The sequence below is a fragment of the Eutrigla gurnardus genome (assembly GCF_963514095.1).
Source record: "Eutrigla gurnardus genome assembly, chromosome: 22".
Taxonomy (NCBI): Eukaryota; Metazoa; Chordata; class Actinopteri; order Perciformes; family Triglidae; genus Eutrigla; species Eutrigla gurnardus.
This window is the reverse complement of record NC_139933.1, coordinates 5,017,310-5,044,558: the sequence shown is the minus strand read 5'-3', so window position 1 is coordinate 5,044,558 and position 27,249 is coordinate 5,017,310. Positions and strand designations below refer to the sequence as shown.

The window sequence follows — 27,249 nt, the reverse complement described above, 5'->3', positions numbered from 1 at the left end:
TCAGTAGCCATTAGATTGAATGCACAGATGTGTTTTAGGGTTAAACTGAATGTGTAATAGTGAATAAATACACTAAAACATGGAGAATCACTGGTATGGTCCTCAGGAAAACAGCTGAGTCATGGTTCTAAACACCATGAACCAGTAGAAGACGAGCCCTGTTTGAACATCTGAATTGTGACATCTGATGCAGGAGTTTGGGGTTAATCAATGTTAATAATCAGATACACAGTCAGCCTTAAATGTTCCGGTGGTTAGCTTGTTTGATTTTAGTTACTAAACACACAGAAGACACGCATGAATGGGTGAATTTTAGCATAGATTCTTGTGTGAACACCTTAGAAATAACCCCAGAATATTTCTAACACTATTGTCCTTAACGTACATGCCATGCTGATTTTTTAGTTATTTTATTTTTGGGGGATTTTCAGGATCAGTGAAAGGCTCTGATCAGCATCGGTTTGTCTCCTCAGCAGGCTGTAACTCACACGTGAAGCGCCACCAATCGCACGTCGTCGTCCTGGCAACTCGGGAAGGTCACGGCGCCGCAAACACAACACACGAGTTCAGGTTTGAAATGAGCACAGAGACGGCCGTTTGCACTGACTTAACACAGGAGCATCTTTCTTTTCTTTTAAAGTTTCATCTCCCCTTCAGACTCTCCTCCCCCCTCCCCCCCCCCCCACGGACGGTCACATGGCACAGATGGTAAGCCAATGGCACGGCCTCAATCAGACCAGAATCTGTGCGTTTGTGTCGGCATCCTCTACGTGGTGCGTGTGAACGTGCGGGTTGGTGTGTGAATGATGAGCGTGTTTCTGTTTAATATTGCTGATTTCATTTGTTTCCTGTTGATCGTGCGCGTGTTTGAGCTCGCCGTGCACGTGGAAGTATTCGTCCTCGCCCTCGCCGTGTGTGCGCGCTGCGTCGTTGTCAACGCGCGTCAGATCTTCCCGTGTGTGTGCGTGCGGCTCCTCTGGGTGCGCTCGTGTGCCGGTGACCTCCTCGATCCAGCTCCTGAAGCGGCTGACTCGAGTGTAGAGCGCCGGGGAGGAGGGGCTGGCGCAGCCGTAACCCCCGGCAACGACCCCGGCGAGGACCCATCGACCCATCTCCCCCTGACACACCAGCCCGCCTCCGGAGTTGCCCTCGCAACTGTCGTCGTGGAGGAGGCTGGTGTCTGGAGGGCTGCCGGCACACAGGGTGCCGTGGCTGGAGAAGCTGTCGCCATAGCGCTTCTTACATTGCCATGACGACATCAGAGGGACCCAGGATGCAAGGACCGAGTCTGGGAGAGACGATGAGAGGAGGGGCATGTCAGAAATCATTTAACTTTTGGTCGATTAGCTGAGAAATCAATCGATCGACTCGCATACCTGGTCCTGTCCTGCCGGCGGTAACCGTGACAACGCAAGAGGATGGAGGATTCCCCCCCGACGCTGCGTCGGAAGCAGGAAGGCACGCCGCGTTGGTGTCGGGGTCGAAGGTCAAACAGTGACCCTTGGCGCTGGGTAGCTTCAGCAGGGCGAGGTCGTGACCTCCACTCTGACCCTTGAACTTCCTGTGAACCACCACCTGCTTCAGGGGGAGGGACTGCTCCGAAGCCCCGACCCGCACCACGTACCTGGAGGGGTCGCTGCTGAACCTGCAGGGAGGGGGGAGAGAAGGGGCTCAAGGTGGAGCTAGACTTGGTTGGTGGTCCTGAAGGTGGATGGATGGGCGTGGGATTTACCTGCTGACACAGAACGCGGACGTCAGGGCCCAGCAGGGGCTGATCAGAGTGCCGCTGCAGAGCGGGCTGCCATCTTCTCCTTGAGACCGGAGCCACACAGACACCTGCCACGGCCACGTGGTGCTGACGGAGGAAACGGGGAAAAAAGGTCTATTTGGTTCATTTTCTTTGAAAGAATCTGCTGCAGAAAATATGGTGTACTACATGTGGACACCCAAAGCTGATTTAAAGCAGAATATTATATTATATTATATTATAATTTATTATTATATTGCTCAGAGCAAAAGAACCACAGGGGCTCAAGAAGCCACAGATTACCGGTGTGTTACTTTATGTGGATTTAATTAAGAGGTGCTGTGTTCGACCACCGTGAGACTGCTTTGAAGCAACGTTTTAAGGCGTGACTTGGGAATAAAAAGTGGCTTTGACATCTTTTTAATACATTCAACATCCGCCTGCTAGACCTCAAAGGAACAAAATACATAAAGGGGGTGCTTTTAATTACAAATGTGTTTTTTTTTTTGCGCCACTCAAGCACAATAACAAGGAATAGGATTATTACCTGAACTTGTGGATGAGTTTTATAGAGGGCCTCTAATCTAATTTAAATCTTTAGCACCGGCTGGTATTTGGGTCGCGGTGTGTATAACGAAGCAGCCATGTGCTGTTTAATGGGAACTAGGAGTACATTAATACTGGCAGGAGGTCTTTTATTGTGGATGTTTTATTATTATTATATCACAGCATTCACACTCCGGCCCCCTAAATCACCAGGATGAAACCACAAATACATCACGCTACACGATCAGGACCTGAATCCTACCCCAGCGTGTTTTCCTGCCCCTTGCCCGTCTCTTCCACCAGCTTCCTCCGCCCACAGCTCAGGTCTCGAGGCTTGGTCTGCGGCGCCGTCTCCCGCGGCGCGACGTCACACTTGGCCCCCGCGTCCGCCCTGTGCCTGCAGCCCCGGGTGCTCTGGCCCAGAGAGGGACACTCCCCCAGGAACTCCTCCTTCCCCGTGCACCTCACCTGGTCCAGGTGGATGGGCCCTTTCCCCTGACCGAACCCCGCGGCGGCCACCGCTCCGCCACTGAAGACGGCAAAAATGAGATTATTTTTGTCTAATTAAAAGAAAACTCTTTCATTCATGCATTCTCCATATTAACCTGTGTCCAAGCTGTCTGCACACCACGGCTGCATTCAGGTCATTCCAGCCTGCGTCACAGATACTTCCCCAGTCGCCATGGAGATACACCTCGACTCGACCCTCCTTTCTGCTGCTGCCACCCACGAGACGCACCAGGGGACCTGACAGGGAAAAAACACACACACACAACCCTCCTTCACATTCATATCTGTGCACATGGATATTCCACACGCAGCGATAAGTCCAGCAGCAGTGTTAAATGTCATCTGGAGCCCTATTCCGCCTCTATTCTCATTCTAATGGGCTGTGTGTCTACAGGAGGCGCGGTAAACACCTCTTTATTCTCTCTGCTGTCAACATGTGACATTTAAACCTCTGGACGGAGAAAAGCACCGGTGTTTTTTTACGCTGAGGCAACGACCGCGACGCAAAAAGGAGACACGAAAGGAGAGATTTTTTTTTCATAAATTAGACGGAAGCAGCTTTTCGCGTGTTTATAATCAATTTGATAGATGGTCGTCTCAAACGCGGTGCCATTGCAGCGAGGGTTTAATAAAGCTAAGTAAACAGCTCCCAGCCTGGCGTCGGACCAGCCCTCTGCGGGGACAGCTTGCCCTTTTCCTACAGAATTAATCGCAGTCACCAAACTTCTGCAGTGCAGTGTTATGATCCTGTTGTTTTTTGCTGGCTCCTTTCTTTGCTTTCCAGATGAATAAAAACTCATAAAATGGTACACAGAAGCTACAGAAATACAATAAAAAGAGACATAAAAGGTGATAAATGAAGAAATGAATGTTTTTTTTTAAATATATGCATCCTCGTCTCGTGTCTTACCCGTGGAAGGCGCGATGACTGGCACTTCGTTGGTTTCCTGGCTGGATCGGCTCCTGCAGCGGACGCCGACGTCCTCGCTGTGGGAGCAGTCGGTGCGGCCCCAGATCCCGTGTGGACAGTCCAGCAGGGAGGTCTCGGATCCCTCACAGTGGACGTCGTCCAGGAGGATCAGGCCGACTCCCTCGCCGAACGTACCGTCCGATACAACCTCAGCGTGGCCCCTGAAGGTGGAGAGCCTCATGTCTTTACCCTGTTTGTACTGTGGACACCAACTCAAAGAGCCTCCTTCCCAAATGTACAATAGATTATATCTTATTAAAGGAGACATTTCATGCTGTTTTTCAGGTCAATTCTTGTATTTGGGGTTTAAAAATCTAAAAACACATCATTATTGTCTGAATATACCTGTATCTACCCTTTGTTAATGATGTGGAGACACTCAGATGGACAGAAGTATATCCTAATAAACTGGCATTTGACAGAAGAAGGGGAGCCAGACCTGAATGGTTACTAATAACATAATTTTCAATTATTTGAGTGAGAACATGTCTTTTTGTGAGACGGTGGAGATGTGGGCGTTTCCATACCTGTAACCCAGCTGTCTGCACACCACCTCTGCATGCTGCTGGCTCCAGTGGTCGTCACACGCCGTCCCCCAGTCGCCGTTATGGAAAACCTCCACCCGACCCTCCCAGGGACTGTCTCCTCCAACTAGACGCACCACACCGTCTGAAATAGAGCGTAAAACAGGATTAAAGGCAGTTACACTTAACTTTACAGAAAAACCTTCAGGCAACCACAAGATAAGATTACATTTTCATACATGCTGTTTATGATTTTCTGATCAATTATTAATCTTACATCACTTTGATGAATGGTAGCTGTTATTTCATGCCAGGGGATGCGTTCCTCCTCGGTTCCCATAAATCAAGCTCGTCACAAAGCGGATGTTGCTGCTTCATGCCGTAATGATTTATTGATGTTCCAGGGCTATAAATAGCAGCTCGAGGCCCATCAGCGTGTCTGTGTGCTGCACATGTACCTGTATAAGGGCTGCAGGAGACCCCGGCGTCCTCCATGTGGTCACAGTTGTGCTGCTCCCAGTCGCCATGGGGACACTGATCCAGGAAGAGCTCGTTTCCGGTGCACTTCACGGCGTCCAGCAGGATCGGGCCTGAACCCTGACCGAAGTGAGCCCACGACCAAGCCTTCGCCACGCCCCTGGAAACAAACGGGACTTTTCTTATTGCATATTGATTCTGTACCCGTCTACTTCCTGGAAGCTGAGGTGGTGCTGCCCAGTTCTTATGAAGCAAAACGAAAGACATGGAGAAAGAAAATAGTCTCAAAAATGAAGCAAATATCCAAAATAAATCAAATCATCCACATAAATAATGAAAAGGTCCTACAATTTTCATGTGGATATTATTTATTGATGCTGAAATGCTACAAAAATACACTTTCGTGTGTTTGTGCAGGTCCACACTTTTCTGCTCCTGAGTACAGCTGAAGTGCATCATACTTTAATGACTAGAAGCTCCATCGTGTTATTATGATTATTGGAAAATATGGTGCTTTTTAAATGTATACAGCTGGAGATACGAAATAAAAAATATATATATTAAAAATATAATAATCCTGTGTTCACATATTAAAAAAACATTTTTTTTGAAATTTTTTTCATGACTCATCTTGGATTTAGTGGCATGTTTATCCAATAAAATGTGACATGGGGTAACTAGTTAACGCCACCCATAATATAAAAACACATTTGAGTGCAGCAAGTAACAACAAAGTAGGAGAACGAGGATGTCAGTTTGCAAAAACAGGACAAACGTGTTGTTTTAATGTTTGACACGCAGGCCTACTGTGGTGTAAATCAAACTATCCAGGTGGGGGAAAGCAAATCACTTCGTTTTGTCTTTGAGGAATAAACCACATCGGTGCAGATGTGTGCAGATGTGTGCAGCTGTGAGCATTAGCGTCAGGCCATCTATAATTCAGAAGCACAAACGCAGATGGTGAGATGTCCCACTGTGTTCCAGGAGATGAAATGCAACCCAGTGTTGAACACGGGAGGAGATATTTCTCTTCACAGCTACAACGGCAACATTCGTTTGACACCCAAACTTGTTACACCTCCTCCACAGGGAATACGATGTGTGTGTGTGTGTGTGTGTGTGTGTGTGTGTGTGTGTGTGTGTGTGTGTGTGTGTGTGTGTGTGTGTGTAAAACATAAGCTACCTGAACAGACGTGCTTACTAGTGAGTTTTCTTCAAGTGAAAAGAAAAAAGCTAAACGTTATTGTTTATCAGGCTTTTAAGGAGAGTGTTTTGCACGGCACAATTACATACAAATTCAACGAGAAGACGCAAATTTGCACCGTGCAGCAAGTTTAAATTTGCATGACGCCGTGTGTCAGTAGTAAAATGTTCCCCCCTGCCTGTTATCACCAACGTCCTGATGTTGTTGAATCACAAATAGAGGGAATTGTGCTCTATGAAACGTCATATTGGTACAAAGACCAGAGAACACTCTGTGTATAAACCACAGACGTCTATGGTGAAGAGGGGAAACACAAATCCACAACGGGCCTTATGAACCCACAAATGAAGGTTTGATTGATGAAATGCTGTCAGTGTGATCAAGCGTGACTTAATGTTTGAGCCCTGTAGTCAAAGGCTGCTGTAGAATGCCACTACACACGTGTTAATTCACTGTGAAGGTGTGAAAAATGTACATACCCGAAACCCAGCTGTCTGCAGACCACCTCGGCATCCCTGTCGTCCCATTGGTCGTCGCAGACGGAGCCCCACCTTCCCGCGTGAAACACCTCCACTCGACCTTCAAAGTCTTCCTCGCCTCCCACCAATCGCAGTGGAGGACCGCTGCCTGAGAGAGGATGCAGAAACAATACAGCAGATCATAACTCCTTTTATTAGCGTCATTTGATTTAGTGAATTATTAACAAGTAGGCGTGCGTGAAATATTACCACCATATTATCAGGTGTGTGTGTGTGTGTGTGTGTGTGGGGGGGGGGGGGGGGGGGGGGGGGGGAGTGTATTCAGGTCTGGTTGCCATGGCACTGTGGAAGTCACACTGACCTTCCGGCGGTGCACAGACCACTGCTGCCTCGTTTCCATGGCTACAGTCACCGGTGACGAACGTCCTGCTCCGGCACTTACTCAGAGTGTTCTCGTCACCGCGGCAACCCAGACGCTCATAGTGGAAGAGACCCGAGCCCGAGCCGAACTGCGACTGCTGCAACGCAGCACCGATGTCACTGTTCGAATAAGAGGGAGGAGGATAGATGCATCACAGCTGTGACAAATCGATACGCAATGAGGAGTTTTGGGGGTTTTTTTTTCTCTCTTACCCCAGGCCCAGCTGCCTGCAGATCACACTAGCATCTCTGTCTGACCAGTGGGAGTCACACACCGCCCCCCACTGGCCATTCAGGTAGACCTCAACGCGCCCACTGCCAGAGGACGAGCTGCCGACCAGACGTGCCGCACCTGAACAACCACAAAGACGTTTCAGTGTTCACAAAGCAACAACTACTGTACAATTAATTTACAAACTGCATTATAGTTTGATAGTGGATGCATTTTTTTGGGCCATTTGGGGGCGGAACAAACTGTAAACACAACATGACATATTAATGAGCTGTTATGATGCTGCAGCATTTATTCGAAGATACTTTTGAGGAAATCTCAGGGTCACCAGCTAGTCTACCTCTGTCTATGATAATACTCGTATTGTGTTATGCAGTTATGACTCATTTCCAATTGAAATCCATGAGGATCATTACATTTATTCATGCATAGTTTTCCTAATTTTAAACTGCCTTTTGTTGCTTATTTGTGTGTTTTTATTTGAAACCGTAGAGTTTTTTGTAACTTTGTCTCAAAGAGAGTATTTTGCTGGTCCTGGATCAGGCGGGTCCTGGTGATCCGGGGCCGTACCTTGGTGGCAGTCGCAGTAGGCCCACCCGATGGCTCCAGAGTTCTGTCTGAAGAAACACCAGGGGTTGGACTCTCGGTCCGGATTCCTGCAGTAGCTGTGGTCGCCGAGCCCTCGGCCCGGGTACTGCATGACGTAGTCTGGGAACTCGGTCCACTTCAGACAGGGGGCGCCAGAGTCCGTCTGAGACACGGTGCCATTGTAGTATCCCAACTCTGTGAATCCCTCAGAGCAGGACAGAGGCACTGCACAAAGACAAGAGGGGAGGGGAGAGCGTGAGTAAAATGTGGAGGAAGATGGGAGAATGAGATATTTAGGATGAAAGAGGGAGGATTTGGGTCGGAGAGGACGATGTGGATAAAAGGGGGGGAAGTTGAAGGAAGTGAGAGGAAAGAGAGTGTAATTGCTCTTATTCAAGCCACATTATCCCCATGTCTGTATTTTATCTGAGCATAAAGGCTTACATGGATGATTCTCATATGCTGTCCTCTGCCACAGCAGGATCCTTCCTAATGCATTTACCCCCGCTGATCCCCGGTGAACTGGTAAAAATCTCCATAACCTTAAACCAGCCCCCTGACCGATAGAAAAAACGTCCGGTAATCTTCTCTGTGAAGGAGGAATGTGTGGGTGAAGCTCAGACAGACTGAGTGGGAAACTGCGGACATCAAAGTGAAGCAAAATTAGGCCACAAAATATAGAGCAGGCTATATTCTCTGGCCTGATAAAAAAAAAACTTGCATCACACACTAATGAAAAGAAATTACATTGCAGGATTTAACATGCAGATGGTTCATTGAGGCCTCGGACACTAATGCACTCTGAGGCAGGCACACTTATACGACGAGATGGCATTAAAATGAGCACATCTGACATTTATTAGTACTATTATTATTTTTATTATGTTAATTATGCACTAGTTTGAGAGCAATCCATCCAATTTTTGAGATACAAGTCAGAAATACCTGCTGACAGCCCTAGAGGAGGAATAGGGGAATTAGTAAAGTCAAAAGGATTCATCCTCTGGGAACACTAAACGATCATCATTCTGAGAATGTTTTGGTGGTTTTTTGTTATTTGTAATTTTCTCTGAAGGATTTCGGTCTTTTTCTACAAACACTGAAGCTTTTAGGGTTTTTCAGGCCAAGCGACAACTAAACTATGATTAATGGAAGCGGTGCTTCACTAACCGGCAACAGTCTTATCTCCCCGACACACACAGCTTGGCCATCCTTGAACATTATCTATGCAGTGCAACACTCATGCCCAACACACACACACACACACACACACACACACACACACACACACACACACACACACACACACACACACACACACACACACACACAGAGAGCAGAAGGAGGAACTGAGAAACAGGAAATTAATCATGCAGAAATGTATCAAACTAAAACAGAAATGTATCCTCCAAACAATAAATAATACAGAACATTTCAGACATCAGACCTCTAAAACATCTCCCACTGGTTATCCAAAGCTAAAAAAAAAAATTCACTGAGGAAAAAAATGTGCCTGTCTCTTTAAGAAACATGACACAGGAAGAAACTGAAAGTCAAGTTACTGCCTGGGAAAGAACGGGAATCTCCTTCGTCATTATTTCTCCTTTACGGACCAACTCCTACAGTAAGTAGAAAACTATTCTTACAACATAAAGAAGACGTCCATGTTGCTTGTAGTTTTGTCACACTCTGCTGTTTTCTCAACTACAGTGTTGTAGTTGGTGGAAAAAAGTAAACAAAAAGGTCCATTTAGTAATCTTTCATATCACATGATCTTCATCAGCAGATAGTGACACTACATGGAAAAGTATGTTTTTGTGCTGAATGCACTTTAAGGTCCTTAAAACATACATTCAAAGTAGATTCATAACAATGGAGCCAGCAGTGGAATGAGGGGAAGAAAGACGAGCCGCAAGCTCCATTTATGAGCTCTCCTGGATCTTTCATAATGTCTTCATGGATATAAATCAGGTAAAACTACATATTTTTAAGTACTTTTATATAAAATGTATTCTCTTAATGATTATTTAAATCCCTTATTTCATTTCTAAGTGCAAGAAAAAGTACTTAAACTTTCCATTTCATGAAAACTGGGGGAACTCCATGCCTGACTATACATGTTTGTTTGTTCATTCGTTATTCAGAAATGGCCTCCGGCACCAGTCTTTTATCTGAGGAGCAGCTTCTTTGTCCCATCTGTCTGGATGTGTTCACCCGGCCAGTTTCCACTCCATGTGGACACAACTTCTGCATGTCCTGTATCACGTCCTACTGGGACAGCATACCAGTCAGCCAGTGTCCAGCCTGTAAGGAAACCTTTGAGAGGAGACCAGACCTGAAGGTCAACACTTTCATCTCGCAGCTTGCGTTACAGTTCACGTCGCTTCAAGTGACGGACGCTCGCGGACGGAGCCCGGACCGACGGCAGGCTGGCTGTGGTGGAGCGGTGCTGTGTGACATCTGCACCGACACCCAGCGAGAGGCTGTCAAGTCCTGTCTGGAGTGTCTGACTTCTTACTGCGACGTCCATCTAGAGCCTCATCACAGAGTCGCCGGCCTGAGGAGACACACGCTGGTGGAGCCCCTGGCGAGCCTGGAGGACCGGATCTGCAAGCAGCACACCAGACTCCTGACACTGTTCTGTAGAAACCACGAGGTTCTGCTGTGCCACGTCTGCGCCGGTTTGAGCCACACGAACCACGATGTTGTTCCTGTGCAGCAAGCCTACAACGAGATGAAGGTTCTGCTGGGGGACGCCGAGGCCAAAGTGCAGCAGATGATCCAGGAAAGACTGCAGAAGGTCCGAGCCGTGAAGGACTCAATAGAACAAAGCAAGGCAGAAACCAAAGAGGTGATAGAAAACAGCATGCGGGACTTGACGGAGCTGGTCTGTGAGATCCAGAAGAGCCAGACGGAGCTTGTGAAGGTGATCGAGGAGAAGCAAAAAGCAGCAGAAAAACAAGCCGATGGGTTGATTAGTGATATGGAGCGAGAGATCAACGAGTTGCAGGGGACAACGATGAAGCTGAGGGAGCTGAAACAAACTGAAGACCAGCTTTGTTTCCTCCAGAGTTTCCCAAATCCATCCATCCTACCGCCCACAATGGACTTGTCCACAGTCAGTTTCAACAGACAGGTGGAGACGCTCCACATCTCCAAAACATTCAGCAAATCAGTCTCTCAACTGAGAATGTTGCTGAATAACTTAAACATGGAAATACAAAAATTCTCTGATGGCACAGACGTGTCAAACGATGCTACATTGAGATTTATTCAACAGTATGAAGTGGACGTCGTGCTCGACCCTGATACAGCCAACCCTCTGCTCATCTTATCTCATGACAGGAAGCAGGTGAGATTCGGGACAGGATCAGGTTTGTGGGAAACCCTGAACCTGAACCCGAACATGTTCACGGAACATCTCGCCGTTCTGGGAGACAGAGGCTTCTCGTCACGGAGGTTTTACTTCGAGGTGTTCGTGGGTGGAAAGATAGAATGGTGTCTGGGCGTCGCCACGGCATCGGTCCAGAGGAGGGGGGAGCTTGTTCCGGGTCCTTATTGTGGACTCTGGGCAATCTGCTTCCTAAAGGATAAGTTTGAAACCTTCAGTTCTCCAAACCTGCCGGTGTACTTGGGGGAAGTGGAGCGGGTCGGCGTGTTTGTGGATTATGACGGAGGGCAAGTTTCTTTCTACGACGTAAAGAACGCAACGCTCATTTACTCGTTTACTCAGTGTGTCTTTACTGAAGAACTGCATCCGTACTTCAATCCTTGTGATCACGAATATGGTGCAAACTTTGGGCCCATGATAATTGTTCCTGTCAGACGTACAGTAGAGTAATTTGTGGATTGTTTACTAAAATGCAAAAATATATATATATAAATCATAAAATATGTAAAGCAGTTTGATGTGTTTCAATGTGACTTAGAAGCAAAATGTGAAGTTCTATAGCATAACAAACACATCATTCCCTTAAATATTTTTTTAAAGACGATATTGAGTAGAATGGGAACAAAAAAAGTGATGTAAATGCAGAAAGGAGAAGGTGGTAAGCGGAAAGCAAAGTGTGCGTAGTATCACTATTTGATTCAACGTGGCAGCATGTTGTTTGGTTTGGTTGTGGGAAATACTTTGTAAATGGTTATTTTAAGATTTTTACTTTTAAGAGGAAAAAATATGATTAATCTGCAGGTATGACATGTACATTAACAAATATATTTCCTGAGCTCTGGATGTTTAAGTATCAGTCTTTAATAAATACAAGCTGTCTTCGCAATTGTGACGTCATTCTGCCTCGACACACCCAACGCAAGCATATATTTCGCAACTAGGGCTTGTTTTAGCAAAAGAAACTTAAGTTAATGTTTGATCCGACAAAGAGGCAAAAGTCAAGAGCACATTGATCCGGTTCCACCACTACGGAGTAGAACCTGAGGGCTCAGACCACTGTGAAATGTGTTAAAGGACTCTGGTTTGAGCCCATTATGCAGACTTCTTGTAAGTCTGCAACACTCTGGCTGTGTTTAGGGGGATTAACCCATAATGCAAAGGTTAAAAAGGCAATAAGAGAGTAAAATAAGAGTATCCTTGTCAGTATAAACAAACATGGACTGCCTCCAATAATATCATTTTATCAAAAAATTACCAGCGTAGAAAGAATCAGCAGGCCAAAATCATAACATATAAGCAGCAAATCCTCACATTTAAGCAGCTGAAAGAAGCAAATGTGTTTTGCTTGAAAAAAAAACAACTCAAACTTTCATCAAAATATCAAATTGTCTCTCTTTTTTAATTTCACAAACTGGTTTTCTCCTACAGCGTTTCCAGCTGCTACATCAAGACACTTGTGCTCATGATGTTAAATCTGTGAGGGTCTGACGTTTGGAAGTAGGCCAAGCAGCGGCTCATAACAAGCCTCATCTCAAAAGATGTCGCAGTACAAGCACCGGTGTAAATACTGAAATAAATGATGGCTGAATTCCATTTAGCTGCTTCAGTTTCAGGGTGCTGGGACTGTACATGCTGGCTCGCGGCCATGCTTCATCATTAATGTTATTAATTACACCTGTGCTCTCTCTATGACGAGTCAAGGCACCTGCTGAAAAAAATAAAGTATATAAATATATATGCATCTTTAACACAAAGATGAAATCTGGGAAATGAAAGGTCCGATGTGTAGGATTTAGTGGCGGTGGTTTTCACTCCTGATATTGATAACAGATTTAAACAGATTGAATTGAATAGATCCGGCCTATTTTCCCGACTATAACTGTTTGAGTCGGTATCGTCCCGATTCTCAATATCAGCTTATCCCTCCCTAACAAAGGTAGTAAAAACACTGGGGGGGGTTTTTTTGTATATGATGTGACATTTGGGTTCTTATCTTGATTTTGTTTGTATGATGACACACAATGTCTTCTGATTTTAAAGCTTAATAAATCTGTAATGTTAATAAACTTCTTATGGCCAGCTTGATGCAATTTAAATAAAGTAAAAAAGCATTATGTAAATAGCTATTTTTCATTCATTGTTTTGTTTTTATATTGTATTTTTTTTATCTTTTTTAATTGTATTGTTTCTTTGTTCTGTTACACAAAAGCACTGGAATAAAAGAGAACACTATTCTCAAACAATAACTGATAACACACTCAAACATGGCCCCGTAAACAGCCCTCGCTGGTTTCCAAACCTCAGAAAAGCCTCCGACTTCACAGACAAAAACAAACTCTGTCCCTTTAAGAAACATGACACCAGAGGAAACCGAAAGTAAAGTTCATCAACAACCAGGGTCTACGTCGTCTTCATTTCTCCTTTACAGACCAACGTCAACAGAAGTAAGTCATCACAATTCAGCCACATTTTTAAACATTAGCATTTTAAACACATAAGTAATTAAATCTGTGTCATGTGTGAAGGTTGTGGTTTAATTCCAATTGCTGCTATTTTAGCCTTTTTTTGCTAACAAATGCCGAGGGAAACAGCAGCAATCTCCATTTTGTAGCTTTTCTGGAGCTTTTATGTCACCTTCACTGATGTATTTCATGATATTCTTGTGATTTGTTTTTTCAACTATTGTTTTTAAAGCTTTTTTTATGAACTTTGGACTTCAGTGTTTCAGCCCACTTGGACTTTCCTGGGTCCTCTTGGCGTATGTGTTAGAGTATATTTGATGACTCATTCGGATCTGCACACCAATAAATTTAAGAAGCTCACTTCAAAGTAGTAAAGATGTTAATGTTAACAATGCAGGTTTCACATTTTTCAAAAGAAATTGGCTTTGAGGTAGGAAATGCATTTATTATGATTATTTTCTGCAACTGCTGTTTCCTTAATCAAGAATCAACTTTGAATCTCACCTTTGTGTCGAGTTCACGTGAATTTTTTGCATTAATTAAATTTTTTTTGCTTGATTTTTATTCAGAAATGGCCTCCGGCACCAGTCTTTCATCTGAGGAGCAGTTTCTTTGTCCCATCTGTCTGGATGTGTTCACCCGGCCAGTTTCCACTGCATGTGGACACAACTTCTGCATGTCCTGTATCACGTCCTACTGGGACAGCATACCAGTCAGCCAGTGTCCAGCCTGTAAGGAAACCTTTGAGAGGAGACCAGACCTGAAGGTCAACACTTTCATCTCGCAGCTTGCGTTACAGTTCACGTCCCTTCAAGTGACGGACGCTCGCGGACGGAGCCCGGACCGACGGCAGGCTGGCTGTGGTGGAGCGGTGCTGTGTGACATCTGCACCGACACCCAGCGAGAGGCTGTCAAGTCCTGTCTGGAGTGTCTGACTTCTTACTGCGACGTCCATCTAGAGCCTCATCACAGAGTCGCCGGCCTGAGGAGACACACGCTGGTGGAGCCCCTGGCGAGCCTGGAGGACCGGATCTGCAAGAAGCACACCAGATTCCTGACGCTGTTCTGTAGAAACCATGAGGTTCTGCTGTGCGATGTCTGCGGCGCTTTGAGCCACGCGAACCACAAGGTTGTTCCCGTGCAGCAAGCCTACAACGAGAAGAAGGCTCTGCTGGGGGACGCCGAGGCCAAAGTGCAGCAGATGATCCAGGAAAGACTGCAGAAGGTCCGAGCCGTGAGGGACTCGGTAGAACTAAGCAAGGCAGAAACCAAAGAGGTGATAGAAAACAGCATGCGGGACTTGACGGCGCTGGTCTGTGAGATCCAGAAGAGCCAGACGGAGCTTGTGAAGGTGATCGAGGAGAAGCAAAAAGCAGCAGAAAAACAAGCCGATGGGTTGATTAGTGATATGGAGCGAGAGATCAACGAGTTGCAGGGGACAACGATGAAGCTGAGGGAGCTGAAACAGACTGAAGACCAGCTTCGTTTCCTCCAGAGTTTCCCAAATCCATCCATCCTACCGCCCACAATGGACTTGTCCACAGTCAGTTTCAACAGACAAGTGGAGACGCTCCACATCTCCAAAACATTCAGCCAATCAGTCTCTCAACTGAGAAAGTTGCTGAATAACTTAAACATGGAAATACAAAAATTCTCTGACGACACAGACGTGTCAAACGACGCTACATTGAGATTTATTCAACAGTATGAAGTGGACGTCGTGCTCGACCCGGATACAGCCAACCCTCTGCTCATCTTATCTGATGACAGGAAGCGGGTGAGATTCGGCGGTAGCTTCAGGCTATATATGAAAAGAATCCTGGAGCTGAACCCGAAAATGTTCACGACACACCTCGCAGTTCTGGGGAAGAGAGGCTTCTCGTCATGTAGGTTTTACTTCGAGGTGTTCGTGGGTGGAAAGACTGAATGGAGTCTGGGCGTCGCCAAGGCATCGGTCCAGAGGAAGGTGAAGTTAGTTAAGAGTCCCCTCTCTGGATTCTGGGTCATTGGATTCATAAAGGATAAGTTTGAAATCTTCAGTTCCCCAAACCTGCCGGTGTACTTGGGGAAAGTGGAGCGGGTCGGCGTGTTTGTGGATTATGACGGAGGGCAAGTTTCTTTCTACGACGTAAAGAACGCAACGCTCATTTACTCATTTACTCAGTGCGTCTTTACTGAAGAACTTCATCCGTACTTCAATCCTTGTGATAATGAACATGGATCCAACTTGGGTCCGATGATAATTGTTGAGTCTGTGGAAGTGTGAAGCATCTGAGACGGCCAAGATCTGAGACATCTGAGACATCTGAGAAGCCGGAGCGAGCGAATGTCTGACCTTTTGCTTGAAAAATTATCAAAATACTTACTACGTACATCATTTTCTGTCCATTTTGTTCTTGATTCTTTTAAGTTTTCTGTTCCTGTGCTTTCACAAAGTGCTTCTGCTATAGTGTGAGCTCCTACATTCAGGCACTTATGTTGATGACAAAGGTGAAATTAAATCTATCCGGTGTTTGGAAGTGGGCCATGGTATAGCTCAGCCCCAAAGACATGTTGACATATCCCAGTAAGAAAAACGTAAATAGTGTAAATATACTGGAATTAATGACAGCGGAGTTTCAGTTTCAGGGTTCTGGAGTTCCTGTTGGCCGTCATGACACCTTTTCACCTCTTCTGTATTCTGTATTTGCTTTATGTATCCTGTAATGGCAATAAAACTTTCATAGAGAGCTTCATCAAATTTTAATAAAGTAAAAAAGCATTACGTAACTGAACCAGACCACATATTCACTCTTCTCATTTCCATCCTCGTGGGAAAGAAGGACATCTAGAAAGGGTCTGATTCTGTTTGGATTTTTTAAGTATCAGTCTTTAATAAATACAAGCTGTCTTCGCAATTGTGACGTCATTCTGCCTCGACACACCCAACGCAAGCATATATTTCACAACTAGGGCTTGTTTTAGCAAAAGAAACTTAAGTTATTGTTTGATCCGACAAAGAGGCAAAAGTCAAGAGCACATTGATCCGGTTCCACCACTACGGAGTAGAACCTGAGGGCTCAGACCACTGTGAAATGTGTTAAAGGACTCTGGTTTGAGCCCATTATGCAGACTTCTTGTAAGTCTGCAACACTCTGGCTGTGTTTAGGGGATTAACCCATAATGCAAAGGTTAAAAAGGCAATAAGAGAGTAAAATAAGATTATCCTTGTCAGTATAAACAAACATGGACTGCCTCCAATAATAATCGTTTTATCCAAAATTACCAGTGAAAGAATCAGCAGGCCAAAATCATAACATATAAGCAGTAAATCCTCACATTTAAGCAGCTGAAGGAAGCAAATGTGTTTTGCTTGAAAAAAAAACAACTCAAACTTTCATCAAAATATCAAATTGTCTCTCTTTTTTAATTTCACAAATTGTTTTTTTCAAACAGCGTTTCCAGCTGCTACATCAAGACACTTGTGCTTATGATGTTAAATCTGTGAGGGTCTGACGTTTGGAAGTAGGCCAAGCAGCGGCTCATAACAAGCCTCATCTCAAAAGATGTCGCAGTACAAGCACCGGTGTAAATACTGAAATAAATGATGGCTGAATTCCATTTAGCTGCTTCAGTTTCAGGGTGCTGGGACTGTACATGCTGGCTCGCGGCCATGCTTCATCATTAATGTTATTAATTACACCTGTGCTCTCTCTATGACGAGTCAAGGCACCTGCTGAAAAAAATAAAGTATATAAATATATATGCATCTTTAATACAAATATTAAATCTGGGAAATGAAAGGTCCGATGTGTAGGATTTAGTGGCGGTGGTTTTCACTCCTGATATTGATAACAGATTTAAACAGATTGAATTGAATAGATCCGGCCTATTTTCCCGACTATAACTGTTTGAGTCGGTATGGTCCCGATTCTCAATATCAGCTTATCCCTCCCTAACAAAGGTAGTAAAAACACTGGGGGGGGTTTTTTTGTATATGATGTGACATTTGGGTTCTTATCTTGATTTTGTTTGTATGATGACACACAATGTCTTCTGATTTTAAAGCTTAATAAATCTGTAATGTTAATCAACTTTTTATGGCCAGCTTGATGCAATTTAAATAAAGTAAAAAAGCATTATGTAAATAGCAATTTTTCATTCATTGTTTTATTTTTATATTGTATTTTTTAATCTTTTTTAATTGTATTGTTTCTTTGTTTTGTTACACAAAAGCACTGGAATAAAAGAGAACACTATTCTCAAACAATAACTGATAACACACTCAAACATGGCCCCGTAAACAGCCCTCGCTGGTTTCCAAACCTCAGAAAAGCCTCCAACTTCACAGACAAAAACAAACTCTGTCCCTTTAAGAAACACCAGAGGAAACCGAAAGTAAAGTTGTTCAACAACCAGGGTCTACGTCGTCTTCATTTCTCCTTTACAGACCAACGTCAACAGAAGTAAGTCATCATAATTCAGCCAGATTTTTAAACATTAGCATTTTAAACACATAAGTAATTAAATCTGTGTCATGTGCAGGTTGTAGTTTAATTCCAATTGCTGCTATTTTAGCCTTTTTTTGCTAACAAATGCTAAATGCTAAAAAAAAAAACAGCAGCAATCTCCATTTTGTAGCTTTTCTGGAGCTTTTATGTCACCTTCACTGATGTATTTCACGATATTCTGGTGATTTGTTTTTTCAACTATTGTTTTTAAAGCTTTTTTTATGAACTTTGGACTTCAGTGTTTCAGCCCACTTGGACTTTCCTGGGTCCTCTTGGCGTATGTGTTAGAGTATATTTGATGACTCATTCGGATCTGCACACCAATAAATTTAAGAAGCTCACTTCAAAGTAGTAAAGATGTTAATGTTAACAATGCAGGTTTCACATTTTTCAAAAGAAATTGGCTTTGAGGTAGGAAATGCATTTATTATGATTATTTTCTGCAACTGCTGTTTCCTTAATCAAGAATAAACTTTGAATCTCACCTTTGTGTCGAGTTCACGTGAATTTTTTGCATTAATTTAATTTTTTTCCCTTGATTTTTATTCAGAAATGGCCTCCGGCTCCAGTCTTTTATCTGAGGAGCAGCTTCTTTGTCCCATCTGTCTGGATGTGTTCACCCGGCCAGTTTCCACCCCATGTGGACACAACTTCTGCATGTCCTGTATCACGTCCTACTGGGACAGCATGCCAGTCAGCCAGTGTCCAGCCTGTAAGGAAACCTTTGAGAGGAGACCAGACCTGAAGGTCAACACTTTCATCTCGCAGCTTGCGTTACAGTTCACGTCGCTTCAAGTGACGGACGCTCGCGGACAGAGCCCGGACCGACGGCAGGCTGGCTGTGGTGGAGCGGTGCTGTGTGACATCTGCACCGACACCCAGCGAGAGGCTGTCAAGTCCTGTCTGGAGTGTCTGACTTCTTACTGCGACGTCCATCTAGAGCCTCATCACAGAGTCGCCGGCCTGAGGAGACACACGCTGGTGGAGCCCCTGGCGAGCCTGGAGGACCGGATCTGCAAGCAGCACACCAGATTCCTGACGCTGTTCTGTAGAAACCACGAGGTTCTGCTGTGCGATGTCTGCGGCGCTTTGAGCCACGTGAACCACGATGTTGTTCCTGTGCAGCAAGCCTACAACGAGAAGAAGGCTCTGCTGGGGGACGCCGAGGCCAAAGTGCAGCAGATGATCCAGGAAAGACTGCAGAAGGTCCGAGCCGTGAGGGACTCGGTAGAACTAAGCAAGGCAGAAACCAAAGAGGTGATAGAAAACAGCATGCGGGACTTGACGGAGCTGGTCTGTGAGATCCAGAAGAGCCAGACGGAGCTTGTGAAGGTGATCGAGGAGAAGCAAAAAGCAGCAGAAAAACAAGCCGATGGGTTGATTAGTGATATGGAGCGAGAGATCAACGAGTTGCAGGGGACAACGATGAAGCTGAGGGAGCTGAAACAGACTGAAGACCAGCTTCGTTTCCTCCAGAGTTTCCCAAATCCATCCATCCTACCGCCCACAATGGACTTGTCCACAGTCAGTTTTATTGGACGAGTGGAGACGCTCCACATGTCCAACACATTCAGCAAATCAGTCTCTCAACTGAGAATGTTGCTGAATAACTTAAACATGGAAATACAAAAATTCTCTGAGGACACAGACGTGTCAAACGATGCTACATTGAGATTTATTCAACAGTATGAAGTGGACGTCGTGCTCGACCCGGATACAGCCAACGCTATGCTCATCTTATCTCATGACAGGAAGCAGGTGAGATTCGGATTTAGCGTCAGGCTATATAGGGAAAGAATTCTGGCGATGAACCCGAAAATGTTCACGACACACCTCGCAGTTCTGGGGAAGAGAGGCTTTTCATCACGTAGGTTTTACTTCGAGGTGTTCGTGGGTGGAAATACTGAATGGAGTCTGGGCGTCGTCAAGGCATCGGTCCAGAGGACGGTGAAGTTAGTTCAGAGTCCCCTCTCTGGATTCTGGGTCATCCGGTTCATAAAGGATAAGTTTGAAATCTTCAGTACCCCAAACCTGCTGGTGTACTTGGGGAAAGTGGAGCGGGTCGGCGTGTTTGTGGATTATGACGGAGGGAAAGTTTCTTTCTACAACGTAAAGACCGCAACGCTCATTTACTCGTTTACTCAGTGTGTCTTTACTGAAGACCTTCATCCGTACTTCAATCCTTGTAATGATGAATATGGACTCAACTCGGATCCGATGATAATTGTTCCTGTCGGTTGAGTCTGTGGAAGTGTGAAGCATCTGAGACGGCCGAGATCTGAGACATCTGAGAAGCCGGAGCGAGCGAATGCCTGACCTTCTGCTTGAAAAGTGAATCAAACGATGAATCAATTATCAAAATACTGCTAATGCTATAGTGTGAGCTCCTACATTCAGGCACTTATGTTGATGACAAAGGTGAAATTAAATCTATCCGGTGTTTGGAAGTGGGCCATGGTATAGCTCAGCCCCAAAGACATGTTGACATATTCCAGTAAGAAAAGCGTAAATATACTGTAATTAATGACGGCACTAAGTTTCAGTTTCAGGGTTCTGGAGTTCCTGTTGGCCGTCATGACACCTTTTCACCTCTTCTGTATTCTGTATTTACTTTATGTATTCTGTAATGGCAATAAAACTTTCATAGAGAGCTTCATCAAATTTTAATAAAGTAAAAAAGCATTACGTAACTGAACCAGACCACATATTCACACTTCTCATTTCCATCCTCGTGGGAAAGCAGGACATCTAGAAAGGGTCTGATTTATCAGGACTGCACCTTTAAATTCCCCACTTTTAATATTTGCACCTCCTCCCTTGTCATGAACGCCTCATTCATGTTCTTTTATTCATCTCAACAACCGCAGCGTTTAGGCACACACACACACAACACTCGTCGCTTACACCCTCCTCATTGCCACGACAACGGCACTCTGCCCATCGCCATGGGAACACTCAGTCTCCCTGCTACCCGTAATCCATTTCCCAGCCACAATGAGTATTTGACACGGTTCACACTCGGAGGCTTGCTGTATGGGGGGTGGGTGATGTGTGGAAAAAACGGCGTCTCCAACACAAAACAACACACACGTTCTAATAAATGTGGAATATGGGGAAAATCGCCTCCGTTTTTCCAACGTTAAACCTGTTCTTGAGACAATAGGTGAGAGGTGCGTGTGTAATTGCACGTCATTTTCTGTCGATGCGTGCTGTAAAAGCAGAGATATTTCTGCGATGGAAATGAGCCTGAGAAGGGGGAGTGCCTCGCCCCACCCCCCAAACACTGCCTCCACTCCTCTCAGGGATGTAGGGTAGGAAGAGAAAAAGGGAAAGAGGAGAGGTAAGACCGAGAGTGAGGAGCAGCGCCGAGGCGGGTGGATAAAGAGAAAGGAGAGGAGGCGTCAACAGAGGGGTTTCATGAGTGTCTGAGTCAGAACGTGGCTTAAAGAAGGGGGGAAACACAGAACAGAAGGGCAGAGATGGTGTAGGAGGAGGGACGCTTGATTTATAGCTCAGTGCAGACAGGATGATAGTGCCGTGTTCAGGGTGTCACCTCCCACTCACCTGAGTTCTGCACCTCGTTTAAGTAACTGTCCTCAGCCACCACCTGCAGACAGGAAGACTCAGTTAGATCGAGAAACAGAAGTTCAGAATTCGGCTCATTATTTAAGGCAAAAAATCGGCAACTAAAAACAATGCAGGCGTGGTCGGGTTCTCTGTTCCTTTTGTCTGTTAATTTGCAAAATATTTCAGAATCTTTCATGAAAGAAATGACAGAAAATGTAGTCATTTATATGTGGAAAGAAATAAGTCCCAATATTAGTGACAAGCTTTAGAAATAGCCTTTATGCTAAGCTAAGCTTCATATTGAGTGAACAGACGTGTGAGCAAGGAAGCAAATAGCAAACAAAATGTCATTAATGGTCTATTATTAGTAATATATACAAGTATATGTAGTAGTATTGTCTAAACCAAATTAAAAAATGTTTTTTGAATATTTCATAATGTTTTTTTCTGTTATTTGATGTAAAAAACCCATCTAACCATTCACTGATCTGCCTCCTCTATGGTTGAGTGTTGGCTCGGTTTATGACAAGGTTGGCATTAAAAGAAAGATACGGTTATAGTTGTTGGGAGGCTGGCATCCAGTCAGTCGTACTACTTTTCTATTTTATATTCAGCCTGAGGGAAGGTATTCCTGCTTATTTTTAAATATGATATACTCTCAGGTCAAAGCAACCAGAGAACAAAGAAAAGGTTGTAAGCCGAGAAGTATTTTCTCAACTTACACGCATTTGTGGATGAGTTCATCCATTAACAGCAGGGAGCGCCGGTCAAAGGAAAATACATTTAACAAGTAAAAGCCACCCAGAAGTGAGGGTGTAGAGTACAGTCACACACACACACACACACACACACACACACACACACACACACACGAATAGCACTCGACAGCATCAGATGATAGCCAACAGAAGAGTGTCGGTTTCATTTTCAGAAATCAGGTCACACCACCAGACAGTAGTGGTGCACCTTGCAGGAGAGGAGAGGACACACACACACACACACACACACACACGTACATGACAGGCACACTAACACTGCTGCTGCTGGACAGTGAAATACGACACATTTCACCTCCACACAAGTGAGTTCTGCTCTGCGCCCAGAGAGACACACACACACACACACACACACAGATGTATATATATGTAAACACACACACACACTGCAGCCGGCTCCCAGAAGCCTCCGCTCAGCTTAATGATATTACAGCAGGAACAGGTGACCTGTGGTAGTGAACATGGGCTCCGATATCTCCGTTCATATCAATCCCACGGCTCCATTACAGCGGTAATCGGTTATGACGCTCTCACAGCTGCGTCCAGTGCTGGGCCATGCAAACACAAACACACACACACACACACACACACACACACACACACACACACACACACACACACACACACACACACACACACACACACACACACACACACACACACACACACACAGAGCAGGGACTGTGCAGGCAGACGGGAAGAAATACAGAAGCAAGAGTCCATTGCTTCTCCGGGTGAAAAGACATTACTGGATGGAAAAATGATGTTTATAGTCAAAGCTTTTAGTTATAAATGAAAAAAGAAATCTGTGTTGCCTGACTTTGTTGTTGCTGCTAAGGTTTTATGTTTGACTACAGTTTCCTGTTTTGTGATTAGTGAAAAGCACAATTTGTGTTTATCCTCATTATCAATTAATCTATAAAAATAAATGTGAATGAGGTGATCATGGCGAGTAGATATTTTATCATTTTATTGCCTCAACACAGCAATGGCTGAACCGGCGGCTAGCAGCTAACAATGCTAACGGGGGGACAGCGTTATCTGCAACCCCAGCATAAGTGAAGTACAGAGCGGCGCCGTTAAGCTAGCAAGTACGGCACAACAGAGAGACTCAGACGCACCAAAAAAATTCAATCACCGCCGGCACTCTAACGTAAACAAAGCACAGAGAAGCTGGGATTACAACACACACAGAGGGAGACTGACTTAGGCAGACATAACTCCACTATATCATAACATTACAAATATTTTGCTGCTACATTAATGCTCTGAATGTCGCATATAGCTATAAAACCATCATGTTTTCCTCAAAGTAACCAAACCATTCAACGATTTTGACCGGTTACACGTTAGTATAGTTTAAATTAACTCCATATATAAGCCCCCCGCTGTTCAGACAGGAGGCATCGTGGAGTGTGTGTGCGATGTGGCCCATGTATGTGTGTGTGTGTGTGTGTGTGTCCAGCTGTGTCGCTCTCGGGGGGAATTAAAGAGCAGGCTTGAAAGCAAGTGTGGCAGGTGGCCCCGACTGGAAACGGGCTGAGGGTGGTCGATATAGGGCTACCTGCAGGAGGAACTCATGCTGTAATGTTGATTCAGACGGAGCGAGGCAGGAGGACGCCTCATTCCATGTGGCACGCAGGGCAGCCGAGAGGGCTGGATCAACTGACCTGCTGGGTTGAAGGTCGATGGTAATCAGTAGGAAACTAGATCGACGTACCGGAGCATTTGCCTTGGGACTATTTTCTTTGTGGGTTTATGGTTTTTGGGGTTTCTTCTTTTTTACAAAAAGATATGGGACTAGTTTTCTTGTCTTTATTTTTCCGCCCGATCTCCCCCCTTCTAATCCCAACTTTACTCAGGTTGAATCACAGCTAAGTGTAACTGAATAGTTCCTGCCCTGTTCGTCGAGCCGGAGAGTAAACAGTAAGAAGGCTAACGTGGGAGAACATGACTTGTGAAGCTAAACTACCGTAATAAAAGCTTTATTCTCTTTTTACCTCCTTGATTGTCATTCCTTGTGCTAGTGACCCACTATGCGGTGCAACATATTAAGAGGGTTTCAATCCATCTTATCGGCTCTTCTGATCAGAATTTAGAAGGATTATCATTGGGAATATTCGTAACCTGCACCAGCACATCGTAACCTGATGAAAATGCACCAACACACTTCAGAAAAGGCAACAGAATATACAATAAAAGACATTAATGATGGATGGGTAGCACTTTGAAATGTGGTGGCGAAGCTGAATGAGACAACAGAGCTTCTTACATTTCACATCAATTTGATTTTCTTTTCTTCTTTTCTGTTTTTCTACCAGTTAATTGGTAATTGAAAGCAACATTTACCCAAACTGACATCACTAGCTTATACATACAGTATTTATGGCCATTCATCTTTAAGATTTCTTTCCTTGCACAGGTAGCACTGAGCCCTGAAATGTACCCTTGGACACCCTGATGGTACTCGGCCATTTTTGCAACTTAATTTACTGTTTTAACATATCTTAGTTCTATTAAAAATAAAATCATGTTGGAGGTGATTTAAGGTAAAGCAGATTAATTGCAGGTTGCCAACCATTTCCCATTTGGTTCCTTTCCGTTTACTTGTGAACACCTTGGATGTGTTATTGTGAGGTTATAGCCTCCTTCTGCACATTTCTAATGAAGTTGAAATTAAAAAGCTGAAACTCATCTGCAGTGTGCTATTTGTGCTACATGCACGGCTGCTTCCACTGTTAATGGGTCCAATTAAATCCTGCACATACTCCACTAATGACTTCTACACAGCTCATATGCTGCACATTAGCACACAACGCACATTTACTGTACTGTAGTAGTGCATGCATTAGTAGAACATGAATGAAAAATTTATGAATTTAACCATTAATGGTTGATTTTTGCAACTTATTGATTAAGGAATAAGAACTTTTAACCAATTCTGTCTGAGAAATGGCTGAACCCGACTATCATCTGTGACTCTGACCTGACAGCACCTGCTTCACTACAGTGTTCGGCCCAATGAGCGGATTGATCTGCTCTGACAAGCTCCAACAGCTCGCACGGGGCTCGTTCCCTCCGCCGCCGCGGGGGCAGAGGAGCCACCGATGGGGTCCTCTCATGATATCCTGCCGAGGGGGGCTGACGGAGGAGGGCGGAGGGCTTGCCATTGAGACCATGGATGGCTGCGCGCGCGTGCACGCGAGCCCGCCTAATTGCCCACTGCGCTTTGATTGCGCCATTAATTGGCTAAAAGGCAGATTAGGTGCTCTTTTAACGCACCGACCTCCACTTGCTTTGTCGGAAACGCGCCCCGAATAGATCAAATAAATACAATTTTATTGTGTCGGTCCTTAAAATATCGGTTGAATTACCATGAATTCTGATACAGGCATCAATCTGATCTAATTAGAGTGAGTTCTTTGTTTTATTGTTAAAATGCAGCTCGACTCATTAAAGCGTGACTGTCACATGAGGTCAAGAAAAAAAAAAAGGATAAATAAATCAGGCCACATTAGAAAAAATCAACCCCACCGTGATCCCATCATAGACCAGGAGCAGGCTACATACCTCCGCCAACAACGGCAGCCAGAGACAGGCGGTTCCGATCACGCACAACATTTCCCGGCTGGTTAGAGCCATCCTTCCCGCCCGGTGTGTCCGTGTCATAGGCAGAGAAGCCGCCGCTCCACTCCCATCTCCGGATCCAACCTGCCCGCGAGGTTATCCTCCGCTCGTCCCAAGCTGCCGCTGGAAGAATGAAACGTGGAGTGTGGTGATGATGATGATGGTGGTGATGATGATTATGATGATGATGATGGTGATGGTGATGTACGTGGGAGGTTTTACGCACAAGAGGACAGGGTGCGGCACTGTAAACGCTCCACACACACGGAGAAACACACACCGACCCAATCCTGGCTGAAATAGTGTTGAGCTCTGCAAAAACCTGATGCCACAAGCATCTCTCTCTCTCTCTCTCTCTCTCTCTCTCTCTCTCTCTCTCTCTCTCTCTCTTTCACACACACACACTCGCGCGCGCACACACACACACACACACACACACACACACACACTTTCTCTATATGTGTCAGCTGCGTGATTAATCATTGATTAACTGTCGAATTTGACTTTGATTTCTGCAGGTTAGATTTGGGTTCTGCAGACATTTTTTCCAACTGATGAATGAAACATACAGTCATATATAGAAATACACACTCTTGCGTATGAAAATGAACAATATTGTATTTGTCTTCCGCAATAATTCAGTCTGTTTTGTGGCTTTTAGACAAATTAAACATCACGCTGACCTCTGCATGTTTCCCTTATATTACCACGTTTGGATGTAAAGATTACACCGTGGATAAACAAGAAAAACCTCTGAATCAAGAATGAATGCAATGAATTATTTCTGTATATATTTAGATACATCAAAGACTAAGAAACAGCTGCTCAGGTTTCTATGGGTTGGACAGAATGTCTTCATACTGATAGCCGATGCTCGAAGGTTGACAGACAGGAAAAACATAAAGAAATAAATTAATAAACACTGATTCTTAAAGAAACGATTTGATGAAAATCATTTGCTACAAACTCCAGTCACCAGATCTGTACTCAACTCATGTGTTGGCTTCACCATCATCACCATCATCACCATCATCACCATCAAGACACAAAATGATACTAAAGTTGTTGTTTCCCCTGTACTTTGTCACCCATCGATAAATATATTGCTACACTAAAATACGCTGTAAAACACCAAACTGCTGCTCATCAGAAAAAGTTGACTGTGTTCATTAAAACTACTGTGGAAAAAAAAAAAAAAAAAAACACAACTCATGTTCCAATTTTCCTTCTTATTGCTGC

The 27,249-nt window shown here is 44.6% G+C and overlaps 3 protein-coding genes across 4 annotated transcripts; 2 read left to right on the top strand and 1 right to left on the bottom strand.

Annotated features, from left to right (window-relative positions):
* Positions 1-46: 46 nt before the first annotated feature.
* Positions 47-26,290, bottom strand: LOC311008310 (neurotrypsin-like). The gene is made up of 14 exons (XM_084001857.1): positions 25,954-26,290; positions 21,605-21,647; positions 7,680-7,922; positions 7,091-7,229; positions 6,819-6,997; positions 6,458-6,605; positions 4,756-4,934; positions 4,301-4,442; positions 3,714-3,934; positions 2,899-3,040; positions 2,556-2,822; positions 1,733-1,855; positions 1,377-1,645; positions 47-1,288 (listed from the first exon to the last, which is right to left on the bottom strand). Exons 1-14 carry the CDS (start codon positions 26,050-26,052, stop codon positions 732-734), a joined length of 2,751 nt encoding a protein of 916 aa, XP_083857983.1. The 5' UTR covers positions 26,053-26,290; the 3' UTR covers positions 47-731.
* On the top strand, positions 9,159-16,447 carry LOC311033021 (uncharacterized protein). Its single transcript, XM_084040168.1, has 4 exons — positions 9,159-9,321; positions 9,842-11,534; positions 13,471-13,532; positions 14,120-16,447. Exons 1-4 carry the CDS (start codon positions 9,228-9,230, stop codon positions 15,814-15,816), a joined length of 3,546 nt encoding a protein of 1,181 aa, XP_083896294.1. The 5' UTR covers positions 9,159-9,227; the 3' UTR covers positions 15,817-16,447.
* LOC311008311 (zinc finger protein RFP-like) lies at positions 17,921-21,569 on the top strand. 2 transcript variants are annotated; one of them, XM_084001858.1, is made up of 2 exons: positions 17,921-17,995; positions 18,591-21,569. In XM_084001858.1, exon 2 carries the CDS (start codon positions 18,593-18,595, stop codon positions 20,279-20,281), a length of 1,689 nt encoding a protein of 562 aa, XP_083857984.1. In that variant the 5' UTR covers positions 17,921-17,995; positions 18,591-18,592; the 3' UTR covers positions 20,282-21,569. The 2 variants fall into 2 exon arrangements, with proteins under 2 accessions (XP_083857984.1, XP_083857985.1); XM_084001859.1 differs by lacking the exon at positions 17,921-17,995 and adding an exon at positions 18,255-18,451.
* Positions 26,291-27,249: the final 959 nt, after the last annotated feature.

Coding starts and splice junctions, on each gene's coding strand:
- LOC311033021 (XM_084040168.1), top strand. CDS start 9,228: ATGACACAGGAAGAAACTGAAAGTCAAGTTACTGCCTGGGAAAGAACG. Junction 11,535..13,470: donor CCTGTCAGACGTACAGTAGA/GTAATTTGTGGA, acceptor CCGAAAGTAAAG/TTCATCAACAACCAGGGTCT. Junction 13,533..14,119: donor ACAGACCAACGTCAACAGAA/GTAAGTCATCAC, acceptor ATTTTTATTCAG/AAATGGCCTCCGGCACCAGT.
- LOC311008311 (XM_084001858.1), top strand. CDS start 18,593: ATGGCCTCCGGCTCCAGTCTTTTATCTGAGGAGCAGCTTCTTTGTCCC.
- LOC311008310 (XM_084001857.1), bottom strand. CDS start 26,052: ATGACACGGACACACCGGGCGGGAAGGATGGCTCTAACCAGCCGGGAA. Junction 7,923..21,604: donor AAACGAGGTGCAGAACTCAG/GTGAGTGGGAGG, acceptor GTCTTTGTGCAG/TGCCTCTGTCCTGCTCTGAG. Junction 6,606..6,818: donor GGTCTGTGCACCGCCGGAAG/GTCAGTGTGACT, acceptor ATCCTCTCTCAG/GCAGCGGTCCTCCACTGCGA.